This window comes from Trachemys scripta, chromosome 9, assembly GCF_013100865.1.
Source record: "Trachemys scripta elegans isolate TJP31775 chromosome 9, CAS_Tse_1.0, whole genome shotgun sequence".
NCBI classification, from domain to species: domain Eukaryota; kingdom Metazoa; phylum Chordata; order Testudines; family Emydidae; genus Trachemys; species Trachemys scripta.
The window spans coordinates 22875240-22891098 of NC_048306.1; the positions used below are offsets into that span (position 1 = coordinate 22875240).

The 15859-nt window shown below is 48.4% G+C and overlaps 1 protein-coding gene across 1 annotated transcript; it reads left to right on the forward strand.

Moving 5' to 3' along the window:
* The first annotated feature begins 27 nt into the window (after positions 1 to 27).
* Positions 28 to 13801, forward strand: LOC117883370 (adrenodoxin-like). The gene is made up of 4 exons (XM_034782627.1): positions 28 to 306; positions 11533 to 11657; positions 12242 to 12371; positions 12701 to 13801. The coding sequence occupies exons 1-4, from the start codon at positions 128 to 130 to the stop codon at positions 12816 to 12818; spliced, it is 552 nt and encodes a 183-aa protein (XP_034638518.1). The 5' UTR covers positions 28 to 127; the 3' UTR covers positions 12819 to 13801.
* Positions 13802 to 15859: the final 2058 nt, after the last annotated feature.

Below are 15859 nucleotides of genomic sequence, written 5' to 3' on the forward strand. Positions count from 1 at the left end.
CTCTTTCCTCCTCCATAGGGAGGCTGTCCTAGATTTCCTCCCCCTCTCAGCTGTACTTATACCTCAGAAGCTAGCCAGCCCTGCGACAAAAAAAGAACAAGGAAACATAAAGCAAGACTCAGCTAGCATGATGGCCCGATGTGCTCCACGGCTTATCCGCCCCTTGCTAAATGGACTTAATTTGGGCAAAGTTAATTCTTTTCAATGCCTTAGAGTAGCTGAGCACAGTCAGGCACCTGCCAGCCTGCAGCCAGAGAGAAGCTTCAGCTCCACACACAGGCTCCATGATGTCCCAAGGGACACAGGGTAAGCAAAAGACTCAACTCTACCTCATTTCTTCCAGGACCTTTCAGGAAAAAACAGTCTGACCCCTCATTCCTCTATCTCGGCCTGCTGAGGTGCAGGGATGGGACAGACAAATTAGTGAGGATGTTTAAAATAAATAGCAGGCAATCCCCTAATTAGGTGAGACTGGCACTGCGAGACCACAGCCCGGTCTGTGGGAGATATGGCTTCACCTGCATCTAGAACGAAAGAGGCAATGCCACCTGAGGGACAACTGGGGTGGATGTTTTGCTGTTCTTGCCCTGTGTACTCTCACTAGCTTATTGTACTTGGTGTCCTAAAGGGAGAGCAGTTGACAGGGGGTTGAATTGGGACAGTAGATAATATTTAGTGGGGGGTAGCCACTGAGGGGCAAGTTTGGCATGTGCTATGCATGCCTCCTGTATTTAGATCTGAGTGAGTTCCAGCAAATGCTGGGGACTAGTATTTCTCTGACTGTGGCAACATTTATGTACCTTGGCTGATTCCTTTCTTTTCTGTCTGAATTTAGTGCTAGTTGGACAGCCCTGGAGAATGAAATCCTTTCTTTATTCATAGCAGCACTGCAAGCTTCCCTCTCCCTCTTCTCCTGCCAAGTGCTTCACTGCTGGAGCAGTGAGAGGGCAGCTGAGTCTCCATAGCTTGGTGATGGTTATTGTTTGTTTGTGTTATAATAGAGACCCTAACTGAGATGAGTGTCCCATTGTGCTAGGTGCTGTACAAATACAGGGTGAGAGGCCAGGCTGACAATCTAAAGAGGCAAGACAGACACCTGGGGGTGGAGGAAGAGACAGAGGCCCAGAGATAAGCAGTGGCTTTGACAAGGTCACACAGCAGGTCAGTGGAAAAGCCAGGTTCCCCAGTCCAGCTGAACCGCACTGCCCCAGCCAGTCCTCGGCCTCTCTGCGCAGACAGCTGGAAAGGGGGCCAATTAATGCAAACCATGACAGCGTTTTTGTGATGTGGACCCGTTTGGTTGAAATTGGTCTGAGACTTGCATCGTTTTCCCTATGCCTCCAAACACCCATCAGAGGATAAATACACTCAGTCACTGCCAGTAGGGCTGGATTCCAAGTGTGTGACAAAAGGCTCCAGGGCCCATTTTCCAATACGGTGGCTTTACATACTCTAGTGCCGCAGGATGGTTTATATTTCAGTGCCTGAGGGAAAGGTGAGGTCATGTCGTGTGTCCTAAAGATGTCAAATATTTCACCTCAGTAACCCTTTTTTCTCAGAAAGGGCCGGTGGGGTTTAAGGAATTACAGATATCCTCTCAGGTTTTTATTAGTGTAGTATGATGTGGTTTTTTTGAAGGATGTATTCAACACATGGCCTGGGGCTGGCCAAAGCTTCTAGCTCCAGCCACGTGAGTTCAGATTCTGACCTTGTCCTTCATTCCCCAGCTGGTAAGGCTGGCAGCACTGCGCAGGCAGCAGTGCACGCACTTCCTGGGCGGAAGCCAGCACCTTACATTGCACTGCACTGACAGTCACCCTCACAGCTGGGAGCAGAAGGTTCTCAGGAACTCCTCCTTGGGGGCAATACAGCTGACTCCACATTTACTATAAGGGTTGTTACACTATTAACATACAAACAGGAACACAAGTTTTTTTGTTTTTTTTGTTTTTTTTTCAAATTCTCCCTGTTTTCTCTTGGATGGATCCCACCATTTATTTACATTTCCCCCTCAGGATCTCCCAATCTTTACGTCCCTCCACAGTTCTTGGGCAAGCATGCTGGAGCCATCTGCCTTCCCAGTGGATGGATCCCAATAAGAGCTTCTATTTAATTGGCCACAGGGGGCACTGTTGAGCAACTATGGGTTCCTCACTTTCCACTCAGGGATGCGCTGTAGGGCGGAGACCAAGCCGCAAACCCACCTCTCCATCATCGCACTACACAGAACAGTAACCAATGGCGGTTCTTGAGCACGTGAGCTCTTTGTGCAGAAGGACTTTAAGATCCCATCGGGATAGCACATTCTAAAGAGGCTCCTGTTCTTTGATAGGACTGTCTTTTAATGATGAGTCTGCCAGCTAAAGGATGGGGGAGAGTATTCAGGAATAAGGGCTGGGAGAAGACCCAATCCTATCAATCCAGCTCTTCTTAAATTCACAAGTTAAAAATTTCTTCCTTCTCCTTTTGCAGAATCCCAGCCCAGGGCCACACCCCAGAAGCAGTTTGCAGGGGTCAGCAAATCCATCCTTGGATTAGCTATTAAAAATATGTCTTAAATCAGACATAAACTGAGCCCTGTAGCATCTTGCAGGTCAGGTGTAGTGCCTTACAGCTGCTTTCAGCACCTTTAAAAGAAAGTCCCCCGGGGATCAGAGTATGCCTCATTGGGCCCAAACAATCAACAGGTCAACCCCCTATAGTCCGATCAAAGCATTTATCTTTGATCCAAAACCAAAGAGCAAATGGGCTTGGATTAGGGAAGGGGTATTTCACTGGCACCAAATCCTTGGGTGGTTTTAAAAGCAGAATGTCAATTAAAAGCATAGAGCCTGGTGCTGCAAGCTACTCATTTAGTGTGGTTTGTTATTGCCCATATTGTCCATGATGTGCAGGCACTTTCCAAATATTTGAGAAGTATGGTCCCTGCTTTAAGGAGCTCACCATCTAACGGCAACTAGTGAGGGAAAGGGGACCCAGGGCCGGTGCAAGGAAGTTTCGCGCCCTAGGCGAAACTTCCACCTTGCACCCCCTGCCCCAGCCCTGCAGCAGCTCCCTGCCCTCCCTCCACCCTGAGGTGCCCCCCCCCCCCGGCAAACCCCCCCCAGCCCGGGGGCCCTGCCGCACGCCCCCCCCCACCCTGGGGCACCCCCCCCGCAGCAGCTCCACATCTCCCCAGCCCGGAGATCCGTGTGGCAGCTCTGACCCAGGGGTTCCCCTGGGCTGCTGGCAATGCGCTGACCCAGGGGAATCCCTGGGCTGCCTGCTCACAGCTCAGACTCCCTCTCCCTCCGCAACCGCTGTTTTTTTTTGTTTGTTTGTTTGTTTTTTTAAATTGGGGGCGCCGCTTTTTGGTGCCCCCAAATCTTGGCGCCCTAGGCAACCGCCTAGTTGGCCTCAATGGTAGCATCGGCCCTGAGGGGACCAACAACAGGCAATTTAGGTACAAGGCAACGTGGCTTACTGTAAGGAGCACAGCAGTAGTGGCGTTTTAAGGACGTAAGCGTGGGCAGGGTAGGAGCTTTGCAGATTTGCTCAAGGAGGTCGTACCATATGTAAGGGGCAGCACAGGAATAGCTATGGAGGAGGTTGTGAGAGAAGCTGACCAATGGGAGAACAAGGCTGGGGAATATTGGCAAAGCAGGGTGGTTGTGGAGGCAGGCTTGACAAGGGAGGCTACTGAGGTAAATGGTGCTGTTCTGTGAGAGTAAGGGATGTAGAGTCAAACACAGAGTTTCTGGGTGGGTCTGAGTTTTACCTCAAGTCTCTCACCAGTTCTGATGGTATCTTCTCTAGCTAGTCCTGAAGGAGCTCCATTTGTGTTAAGGGTAATATGGAAGGAAAACCCATTTCTCTGGGGAAAAGAAAAGGAACTTGTAGCTCTTCCAAACAAATGTGATCCGAGTCAGGCTTTAATCTGCTAGCAAAGATTAAGACCCATCTAGAAAAAGAGCCCAGCCAGCAAAATGGAAAACACAATAGGCCACTTTGTTATCTGACCTTAGGGAAAGGAGTTGTAGTGATAAGCCTGTTAAATGGGACTTATGAACAGCCACTATCAACTGTTTTCCTTTTTAATTAGTTTGTTGCTTACTAAATTCTTTCCAGCAGTACTTTTTGGCACCATGCTTTTTCATATGGCCTTATAAAATATCTTTGAAAAAATAAACATTTAAAGGGCCACTCCTCTACTAGTTTTCTGTACCAAATAGAGCCTGAGGAGACTAGTGACTGTGTGTGCTTCAGTTTTTGAGATGTCCAACTGAAACATCTTGCAGAAATCTTCAGAAAATGCTGAGCACCTGTCTCTGAAAATTAGACACATTTAATGTGTCTCAAAATCCCTACTCTCTTGAAAATCTTGGTCCAAGATAAATAGGAATTCTGTCATGATGTAAAAATGGCAATCAACCAGAGGTTTGAATCTTATGTTGTTTAAATATTCCCCTGCAGGGTTGGAATAATAGTCTGTGAAGACAGGAGGGTGAAACTGACTTGTCTAGTAAGGCAGGAGATCTGTGCCACAGAGTTGAATGGTTGCTTACATCCATGCACCCATCCACCATATGCATAATAAGGACAGCATATTGTAACCATACGGAGGCAAGCTGTGGAGTCCTGTTTGACAAGCCAGAGAAAATCTTCCAAGTCATTTCAGTCCTCTAAACAGTGAGATTTACACTGCAGGATGTGTGAGATTATCAAAGTAAACAGCCTAAATTATTCATTCAGTTTTACTAATCTAAGGCAGTGATGGTAAGGTGTAATGATTTAAAAAAATAAAAGATTGATAAATACCTAACAATGGCGGTTGTTGATCTAAAAGTGCCTTAAAAGGGGGGTTATCATCATTGCCATTATACAGAGAGGTAAACTGAGGCACGGCAGGGCTGTGTAACTTTCCTGAACTCATACAAGGAGTCAGTGGCAACAGGACTCGGGGTGCCTTATTCTCAGTCCAGTGCTCTGTCTGCTGCACCATGCTATCACTCAGCTGCCACAGCACCCACTTAATCAAGAATATGACTTGGGGCATGATCCCACATGAATTCCTTATGCTGAATTCCCTTTGAAGTCAATGGAAGTTCTATGCCTGGGTGGTTGTAGCACTGGTGTCTTAGTGATGGCTGACGCTGTAAAGGCTTGGTTCAGAAAGTAGGTGAAGGTTGGAGTTTGCTTTTCTTTCTTCCAAAGCATTTTGCCCATCTCTAAGTGCAATCCCGCCACTTTGCCTTTCTCTATTTTGAAGGAGTCAATCCTTTTACTCAGTTTCTAGGACAAATGGGAAAGATTCCGGGAGACACTGACTTCAGACATCTGAAAAGTTCCACAGACTGTTAAATGGCTTGCTTTGTTGACCGAGAGAGAGATTCAGTCAATCTCAGTGGGGGACGGGCGGCTGAAATGGCTCTGAAGATTTTCTCTGCCTAGTAAAACGGGACTGCGCTGCTTGCCTCTGGCTGCAACAGGCCATTTTTGTTACTCATGTCACATGAGTGTGTATAAGAAACCATTCCTACTGTGGAACAGGTCTCCCGCCTGACTTCTCTCACTGTTTTCATCTCCAGGGGGTCCTGCCCTGAAAAATGTTCTAGTTATTGCTTTGTGATTGAAACTCCCTGAAAAGCAATAGGCAGACCTCCTAACTTTACGGTACATGATTCTCTGAATTATACCTTGCCTATCTGAATTATGTAGCAATGGGAAAACACATAGGGGGTCCTGAAAATGACAAGGAAATAAGACAACCCTTCTGCTCCCTTCTCCTGCCAATTTAGATTAAATCTAGGCAGAGGCTTTTTCAAGAGATAATCATCAGTGTTTCAAATTTTCTACCACTGGAGGCCACTGATGGACTCCATTTTACTAGGATTCAAGAGAGCAATTAATTATTTAGAGAGATACTGTAACAAGGGCATAATCGTAACGATTAATGCTCGTGATCAACTATTATCTAAGAGTATAGATGGTGCTAGACACAATCATGGTGATTCTGGATCACTGGTGCAGAGTTAATCTGATCAGTAAGCTTGGTAGAGGGAAGGAATTTCTACTCCCTTTCCCACAGTGGAGTTTTCACAGGTAAATTTTTTCACCTGCTTTTGAAGGATTGATTAGGGACCATTCATTACAATGAGGTAGGTATATGCTACAAGTTCTATCTAATGCATTTGGGAATGATAGAGGGGAATGAAAACAGTTTGAACTAGGTCCACAGGCACCAACTTTCCAAAGCGCCGGGGGGGGTGCTCTGCCCCCTCTCTACCACTCCCCCAAGGCCCCACCCTTGCCCCACCTCTTCCCGCCCCACCCCACTTCTTTCCACCCAGTTCCATCCCCTCCCCTGAGCGTGCCGCGTCCTCGCTCCTTTCCCTTCCCTCCAAGCCTCCTGCATGCTGCAAAACAGTTGCTTATGACCGGGGAGGGGGGGTGAGGAGGAGCTGATATAGGGTGGCTGCCGGTGTGTGCTCAGCACCCACCATTTTTTCCCTGTGGGTGCTCCAGCCCTGGAGTCTGCACCTATGCCTAGGTCCTTCTCATCTGTTTCTGCACTCACTGATAGAAAGAGATCAATGGAGGACTCCCTTTGCTAGGGTTACCATATTTTGAGTGTCCAAAAAGAGGACACTCCACGGGCCCCGCCCCCAGCCACACCCACACCCCGCCCCAACTCCACCCCTTCCCCAAAGTCCCCGCCCAACTCCGCCCCCTCCCCTGCTTCCCGCGAACATTTGATTTGCGGGAAGCCTGAAGCAGGTAAGGGGGGGGTGAGGGGAGGAGGTGCGGCCCAGTCTGGCCCCACCGGTGTCTCCAGCCGGGGTCGGCTCGGGCCCTGGGGTGCCGGGCCCCAGCTCAGCACCGCCGGCCCGCCCCTGGCTCAGCACCGCAGGCCCGCCCCTGGCCCAGCACCGCCGGCCCGGCCCCCGGCCCAGCACCGCTGGCCCCGCATGTCCCGATTTTCCCGGACATGTCCGGCTTTTTGGGATTTCCCCCCGGACGGGGATTTGAAGCCCAAAAAGCCGGACATGTCCGGGAAAATCCGGACGTATGGTAACCCTACCCTATGCCAGAAATAATTGATTTCTGCCTGCTGCACAGCACAGCTAGGAATGAACACATTGCCTAAGCACTCCCAGCTGTTGCTTCAACTGTCTCCGGGATATCCCTAATAAACAAGTTTGCCCTCTGCTTACTTCTCAGGCTTTCCAAGAGCATGCCTGAGGCAACTGAGCGTAAATACAATGTAGCACATCCTTCTGGGCAGCTACACTGGAAACTTCAGAGCATTTGGTATACACTTAGGTCATTTGATTTTGTGTACTTGCACTCTATGAGCATGTTGCTAAGAAATCGGTAGACTGTGTTATAATTTCCCAGCACATTTGAGTGTCACTGCATGTTTCTTTGTCCCTTGGGCTTCCAGGAATGTGGCCTTGCTGAGTTTTGCTCACTTTAAGTCTTACTCTGACTGTGCGAAACTGGGTGCTGTTTCATTCAGCCTTGTATAAGGGGCAAACCAGAGGATTGCAGGCTTGGCCAATTCTCTCTACTAAACAAACACATCATTCTCAAGGCTGCAAAACCTTCTTCTGATGCCAGCAACGACAAAAGCAAGGCCACCTAGCTGCAGCAATACTTCTGTTGCTCAGGAATGTATCAGAAGCTGCTAGATGGGTGACATCCCTTTCTAGAGGATTGAGAGAGCAATCTGCAAAGTCAACCTGGGAGAGTGGGGTGCAGGGAGACCGAGCTGCTGTGAAGTTCTATTGACTTTGGAGACAATTCTTGCCTTGTGAATTCACAGGAGTATGGGCAGGTCACCATTCAGAGGTGCTATGCAGAATGATACCATTGTATTCAGTGTGCCACTCTGTCAGTCCATCAAGTTCTAAACGCTCAGCGAGCTGGTGTTGTGATATGCTTCTAGGCCACCAGTGCACCTCTTGACTAGGCCAATATTGTTTACAATTTGGTTGTTCAGTGGTTGATGGGAAATGAGTTGGGGGAGCGTCTCAGTCTAGCTCCTATGGGACAGATGTCCTCACATGGGTGGCATGAATTGGCCATCTTCTTGTCAAAGTTGGCATAGAGGGCAAAAGCTTAGAGAAGAGATGACTGGGGGGGGGGGGAATATAATAGAGGTCTATAAAATCATGAATGGCATAGAAAAAATGAATACGGAAGTGTTCTTTATCCTTTCACATAACATATAACCAGGGGTCACCCAATGAAATTAATAGGTAGCAGGTTTAAAACAAACATAAGGAACATAACACACAGTCAACCTGTGGAATTTGTTGCCAGGGGATGTTGTGAAGGCCAAAAGTGTAATTGAGTTAAAAAAGAATTAGCTAAGTTCATGGAGGGTAGGTCCATCAATAGCTATTAGCCAAGATGGTCAGGGACACAACCCCATGCTCTGGGTGTCCCTAAACCTCTTATTGCCTGAAGCTGGGACTGGGTGATGGGGATATGGATCTCACTAATTACCCTGTTCTGTTCATTCCCTCTGAAGCATCTGGCAGTGGGCACTGTTAAAAGTTAGGATACTGGGCTATATGGACCATGGGTCTGACCCAGAATGTCCGTCCTTATGTTCTTAAGGACTGAGTGAGATACAGAGGCTGATCTTTTCCTCTCCTCCCCTAATGATGGTTCTTCTAGGTCAGTGTTGGCAGGCCTGTTCCGTAGGTCTCTAGGGCTGTCAATTTAAACTGAAAATTCCCTTCAGCAAGAATGATTTCACCTCATCTGAGATTTCCACTTCTCTCTTGGATGTTGTTTTCAGAGTCCCTCACCTGTCATTTTAGCGCTGTCGGTCCTGATTTTGTAACCTTGGGGTGTGAGTTTTCTGGCACTTTACTGTAGTGATGGTTGAACCTCAAAGCATTAGGCAGATGCTGAAGTTCACCATCTGTAATTTGGATGTAATTGATCTGCCAAACTGGGCCAGAACAGGTTGTTTCATGAGATTTCCAGAACCAGCATGCAGACAGCTCCTCTTGGGGTATCTTGACAACTTCGCTTCCCGGAGGAACCCAGAGCAGCACAGGCAGCTGTGAAAATCAGCAATGATGCAATTGTTAGCTATGTTCTGTTTAAGTCTGGGGCAAAAAAGTCTTTTATCTGAATTGTTTGGCCACCCTTTAGGTTTTGTGGAGGTAGCACTGTGTAGGAAGCACAGTTGGGTTACCAAAATCCTGCCTCTGTCCTTGCATAGGAGATGTGTAACAGCAGGGCTGGTGCAAGGATGTTTCGTGCCCTAGGTGAAACTTCCACCTTGCGCCCTCCCCCCACACGGAGCCCTGCAGCAGCTCCCCGCCCCCCCCACCCTGAGGCGCCCCCCCCCCCCGCCTCCCCACCCCCCCCCCTCCCCCCTCAGCCCCCCCCCCCCACGGTAGCTTCCCTCCCCCCCTGGGGAGCCGTGTGGCAGCTCCCCACCCCAGCTCACCTCTGCTCCGCCCCCTCCCCGAGCCCCGCGGCAGCTCCCCGGCACCCCTCAATGGCAGCTCCCCCCTCTGCCCTGAGGTGCCCCGTGGCAGCTCCCCCCCCCAGCCTGGGGAGCCGTGCGGCAGCTCCCTGCCCCAGCTCACCTCTGCTCCGCCTGCTCCCCCGAGCACACCGTTGCTGCTACACTTCTCCCGCCTCCCAGGCTTGCAGCGCCAATCAGCTGTTTGGCGCCGCAAGACTGGGAGGGAGAGAAGCAGAGCATGGCGGCGTGCTCAGGGGAGGAGGCGGAGCAGAGGTGAGCTGGGACGGGGAGTTCCCCTGCGTGCCGCCCCCCCATCCTACTTGCTGCAGGCGGCCCTCCCTGCGCCCCCCTGCCCCAGCTCCCTCCGCCTAAATGCCGACGATGACTGGGGTGGCTGAAGGGTCGCCAGTGAAGAAAATGCTGCCCCCAAATGCTAGCGCCCTAGGCGACCGCCTACGTCGCCTAATAGGTTGCACTGGCCCTGTGTAACAGAAATACACTAGCCACAGAAATGCTAATTGGACCCATATGACTTTTAGGAGCTCCATATGATGAAGCTTGTGTGCTTGCAGTTTATAGATCACAAAGACTGAATGTTTCCTGCCATGGCATACCCTGGGGAACCCAAGTAGAGTCACAAGTGTATGTTTTACAGCAAGCTCAGGGCCAGATGTGTTTAACTGATAGCCCTCTGTTTTGATTCCCTTGTCTATACTACATTCTCCATATTTCCCAATCTCTTTTCTCCAGCCGACAGGAATCCGATTAGGTTGCATTCATGCAAAGAAAGGCATAGGGGATGGGTGATTTAATATCCAGAGAAAATCCCTCTCCATCTTTTGAGCAGCACTTCAGAATAACCTAAGTAGAGGCAGAAAGAACCCATCTCAGGTTTTACACAGTGCTTGCTGGGTCTGATCTATTGTTATTGCTATAATGCAATAGTTCGTTATTACAGGCAACGTATCTAGGTTGATTTGTTGTAGGCATCCCTGCAGAAACCGGTCGTGAGTTTTATGCAGACTTCCAGCCAGAATGGGCATATTCAGCAAAATCCCTGGACCTTCACCTTCATATAGAGCAGGCCTGCACAACTCGTAAAGCGGCGAGGGCCATATTACTCCAAAGAAAACAGCTGAGGGCCGAAACCCCCCGGCCCCGCTGAACCCCCCCCCGCACCGCACAGCCCCCCAAAACTCAACACCCCCCGCCTCACAGAAACAACCCCCCCAGCGCCACTGAAACACTCCCCCCAGCGCTGCCCGCCCCACAGAAACAAACCCTCCTTCCCCTGCGGGCCACACACACAGCCCACCTACTCACCCCCCGCGGGCCGCACAAAGAGCCCACACGGGCCGCATGTTGTGCAGGCCTGATACAGAATTTTTTAGGGCCAAATCTAGCCCTAGTGAAAACGGGTGTGACTTCCATTCATACACTGAAAGCTGTATCCCTCTTATGATGAGGATGAATGTAGCTCTTAGTGCATTATCAAGGCTCCCAGGGACTCTTTCAGGGGCTGAACTAACAAAGAGTAGAAATGGAGCATTTTGCAAATAATCCTCCTGGGAGGGGGGAAAAAGAGCAAGCCCGTTTGCACAATTTAAATCTAATCTTGAGCAGCTTTCCTGTGCAGTCTCCTCACTTCACTCCATACAGGATTAGCCCAGAGAGGCCCCCCCTCTCCCAGCAATAGCAAATGTCTTTGGGTTTAAATCAGTCTCCCACCGCTTGCCCATACCCAGGCTGCAGGTGCAGCACAGGTTCGCTCGTTCGCCCTTAACCAAATTTCTATTCTTAGAAACGTTTGCCGAAGGGGTAAAGTTTGAGTCCGTTCAGATTTGAATGGCTCTAGCTGGCCCTTCCCTGTGCAGTGAATGGCAAGGACTGACACCTGAAGATACAGTGTAGGGACTTTCATGCATTGTAGCCCTTCAAGAAGCTGGGTGCTTATGTAAATTCCTCATGTGATCACTGCTTCGTTCTCCTGCTCAACTGGCAGTTGTTTCATAGGTGGCAGTGGCCCAGTTTGCACTGACCTCCTGTGACTTGTTTGACAGCTCTGCGGACAGAGTGACGGTGCATTTTATAAACCGGGATGGAGAGAGACTCACGGCCACAGCCAAAGAAGGGCAGAGTTTGCTGGAAGTGGTGGTTAATCAAAACCTGGACATCGACGGCTTTGGTAGGTGCAATAATAAAGCCCGCCAGGGTCAAACACAAACGTGAAATAAGCAATGTGGGGAATTGCGAGACTGCAGACGCGCTTGCCAGGGTCTGGCAACGTCACTCGCTGTTCTGGTTATCATCAGTTCTGCAATTGGGTCAAACTCTGATCGCTGAACTGAGGGCCAGCTTCTCCCTCTGCCACACAGTCCTTAATGAGTATGTATGTGTCCGGGGAGCAGGGGTTTCACATCCCTGTCTCATTTAAAGGGCCAGAACGTCAATATCTGTGCGCCCTGTCCTAGCTGGCACCCCATGGACTGTATTAATGTAGTTATTTATTTATCTGGATGTATCAAATATGTTCATATTTCAACTATGTATTAATTTGGCTTTGGGATCCTTCTGGATAAGAGGCGCAGGGCTGTCAGTAAATGTGTTAGTAGCAAGAATGGCTCCTTGATTTCCCTCTGGAACCTCTCCTGACGCACTTTTGGCCTGGGTATAGGCAGGGCCGCCTCTTCTCACAGTTCCTCAAGAGTGTCTCCCCTACCTCCTTGCTGTTTTCTGATGCACTGTGCTGACCCCTCCCACTTCCCGCAGGTGCCTGTGAAGGGACATTGGCCTGCTCCACGTGTCACCTCATCTTTGAGGAGGACGTCTTTCAAAAGTTGGATGCCATTACAGACGAGGAGCTGGACATGCTGGATTTGGCCTATGGACTCACTGATACGTAAGCATTTCTGCCTGTTGGAGTTGGCACACAGAAATCCACCACTTTCTGGACTGGGAACGTTCTGTCTCGCTCCTCGTAGTCCAGTCTCTGTGTTTATAAGGCACCAGTTACTGAGAGGGTGTGATTTATTTTCTATTATGAACATGTCTTAAGAATCTCCTTCCTCTGGGGGGGCGGGGACTGCTAGCTCCATCCTGTGATAGCTGGGCTGTTGTATGACTCTGGGGACAAACAGAATGGTGTGGGCATTGGTGGTGGGAGCAGCTAGTGGGTTCTTTCCTTTGCCATAAAAATGTATGAGGCTCATTCTGTTGTCTGCTTTTCAGATCACGCCTAGGCTGCCAGGTGTGTGTGAAGAAGGCGATGGATGGTCTGACTGTCCAGGTCCCAATGGAGGTTGCTGACATGAGGAGAGAGCTGGAAGTGGGAAAGCAAAGCAAATAATGTACAAATAATAATATTAGTAACCGGCATTGGCACCTGCACAAAGCCTTCCCTTTAATTTAGGAGTGTTTTTTAAAGTATGTTATATTTTGTTGTCTTCATTGAGCCTTGTGACCAGTTTGCATTAGGTCACATAGGCCCCGATTCAGTATCCATCCCTATTCAGCAAAACTCTTCCTTACACGTGCTAAACTTGAAGGACTTAAGCACATGCTTAGAGTTAAGAACCTGCTTAAGTCCACTGATGTTCAACAAAACACCTCAGTGTTTTGCTTAAATGCTCTGCTGAATTGGGGCCATAGCAAACACAGGTGATTCTCTCCCTTCCTTGAAGTTAAGGACATGCCATTCACAGTAACTGTTGGGAATTTTGCTGGATCTGGCTACTTAACTGTAGAGAGACTTCCCATTCTGACATAGTTGGGGGGACGCTAGTGCCATAAAATCATAACTGCATGCATCAGCTTGATTAAATAGGCTAAGTTAGTTTGATAAATAGCAATGGATTGATAACCTTCAGGATTCTGCTATTTTATACAGAAATGGAATTATTTTCCCATAAATATGAACTTTTTGTGCCAATGTGCACTACCTGCTAATTTCTCCAAATATTTGCTCCTTTCCCCACTATTGTATCACATTCCAGCTCAAAAATAAAAGGCTAATCACTGGGTTTCTAGACCAATTAAATTTGTTTTCCTGATGTGGTTGATAGTACAATGAATGAAATGGAGATTTGGGGCATGAACATGCAGCTGCTGTTTTAAAAGATGTATTTTACCTCCTGGATTCTTTCTTGCTGAGCTGTCTAAGCTGCAGTCAGAGGTGTGACTGCAGCCTGTGTAGTCATACCCAAGATCGCTTTGATCTGTCTCAAATAACAATAGCAGTGAAGCCTCGGCAGCATAGGCTGTATAACCCTGCCTGCCCACTTCACCCTCCCTTAGGCTAGGTCTACACTACCTGCCTGAATCGGCGGGTAGAAATCAATCTCTCGGGGAACCAATTATCGCGTCTCGTCGGGACGCGACAATCGATCCCTGAATCGACGCTTTTACTCCACCAGCGGAGGTGGGAGTAAGCGCCGTCGACGGGGAGCCGCGGATGTCGATTTTGCCGCCGTCCTCACAGCGGGGTAAGTTGGCTCCTATAGGTCGAATTCAGCTACGCTATTTGCGTAGCTGAATTTGTGCATCTTAAATCGACCCCCCCCCTTGTAGTGAAGACCTGCCCTTAGACTTGAAAGCCCAAGCTGCAATGTCTACTCAGCTCTTTTTAATGCACTAGCACAAGTCTGTAGACCTGGGCTGAGAGGCTCACTCCCAGAGGCAGTGTAGACATGCACTCAAGCAGCAGAAGTTAGCCCGCTGCTTTGGCTTCACTGATATTTGTATTCCAGCTAGCTAGACCAAAGCTAGCTGTGATATGTAGACACATGCTGTAGTCACTTCTCTGATTACAGTGAAGACGTATCCTATATGTTTGAGTGAAATTTCTAAACTTGCCACTGAAGCCACATGGACATTTGAAGCCTGTATTCAAGTTTTTCATTCAGAAATCTTTCTCTCAGAAGTAAGGATTTGGTTGCAAATTCACAATGCATTTAGCAGGCAATCAAAAAACAATGCCCTAATGGGAAACTGTCTATCAGCACCACAGACACTTCCATATGTTTGCGATATGTTTTAGTGATAAAAGGGAATACTTTTTCACACATGCATTATTAGACAGTGGAATTAATTGCCACAAGATATCATTGAGGCCAAGAATTTAGCAAGATTTAAAGAGGGGCTGGACATTTATATGAATAACAAGAATCTCCAGAGTTATAATAGCTGATGCTAACAAACGAGTACTGCGAGGGAGATAAAATGTCATGTTTCAGGGTTACTTTAAACTAATCTTTTAGAGATTAGGATGAGACCTTCAGGGGCAGATTTTTCCACATCTGCTTACTATGGGGTTTCTTGCATCTTCCTTCAAATTGTCTGGTGCCTGACATCGGCCATAAATCTGCTTCTTCACGTGCAATCCAATCCCACATGGCTGATTTCAACCACCTAGCCTGATTTGGCTAGGATAAGCATGCAGATTGCTAGATGCTGATGTGAACCATTTTAAACCGGGAAGCATTTGAAAACAGGCTCTTTGGTGAGATTTCCAGTGCCTCCTGCTCCTGAATGAGCTGGCAATAAAATGAAAAAAGCCTTTCTCACAGTAATTTGGCACAGCCCAGGCTGGAAACCAGCAGCACTTACCTGAGAAAATGGAACAAAAAAGTTAGCCAAACTCCTTCAAATAGCAAAGATTCTAGACAGATCTTATTGTAGTGGACCTGATGTTTCCAACCGTACTGTCAATGGTAAATAACCCCGTGTCATTGTCACCTGCATCTCATGGCATTTTTGTTTTTATGCTCCCTCTGTTATTTCTATACAGATTCCATTGTTCTTAGAAATATGCTCTGCCCTGCGTTGGCTGGGTGGCTTGCAGGGTGTTTTGAGCTGCGGCTTTGATACTGTGAAGGTGATACACAAAGAGGTAAAAATATTGCACCGGGTTGTAGCGTGAATGTGTATGGGTAATAACAGCACAACATGCTTCACCAGAATGACTCTCATGCTCATGACTTCTTTAGACTCGGAGGCAAGTTAAACCCCACTTATAATAGTAGGGCTCCATCCAGCTTGCTCAATGCCCGATGCCCCACAATATACTCCCCAGTGCAGTAGGGAAGAGTTGTTATCATCCCTATTGTACAGAAGCAAAACCTGAAGCACATAGCAGGGTTTTTTTGTTTGCTTTTTCTTTTTAAAGCCACATTTTTCTGGCTTGGGCCAGGTTTTCAGCAGTGACTAGTCCATTCTGGGTTTCTGAGTACCCAACGAGAGACCCATTAAAGGGCCCTCATTTTCAGAGAATGGGTGCTCAGCACTCTCTGAAAATTGGGTCAGGCACCCAAAACCACGAATCCTTTGCTTGGGCCCTAGAGTTAGGCACCTAAATAGAAGCAGACTGATTTTCAGAGCTGCTGGGGCTTC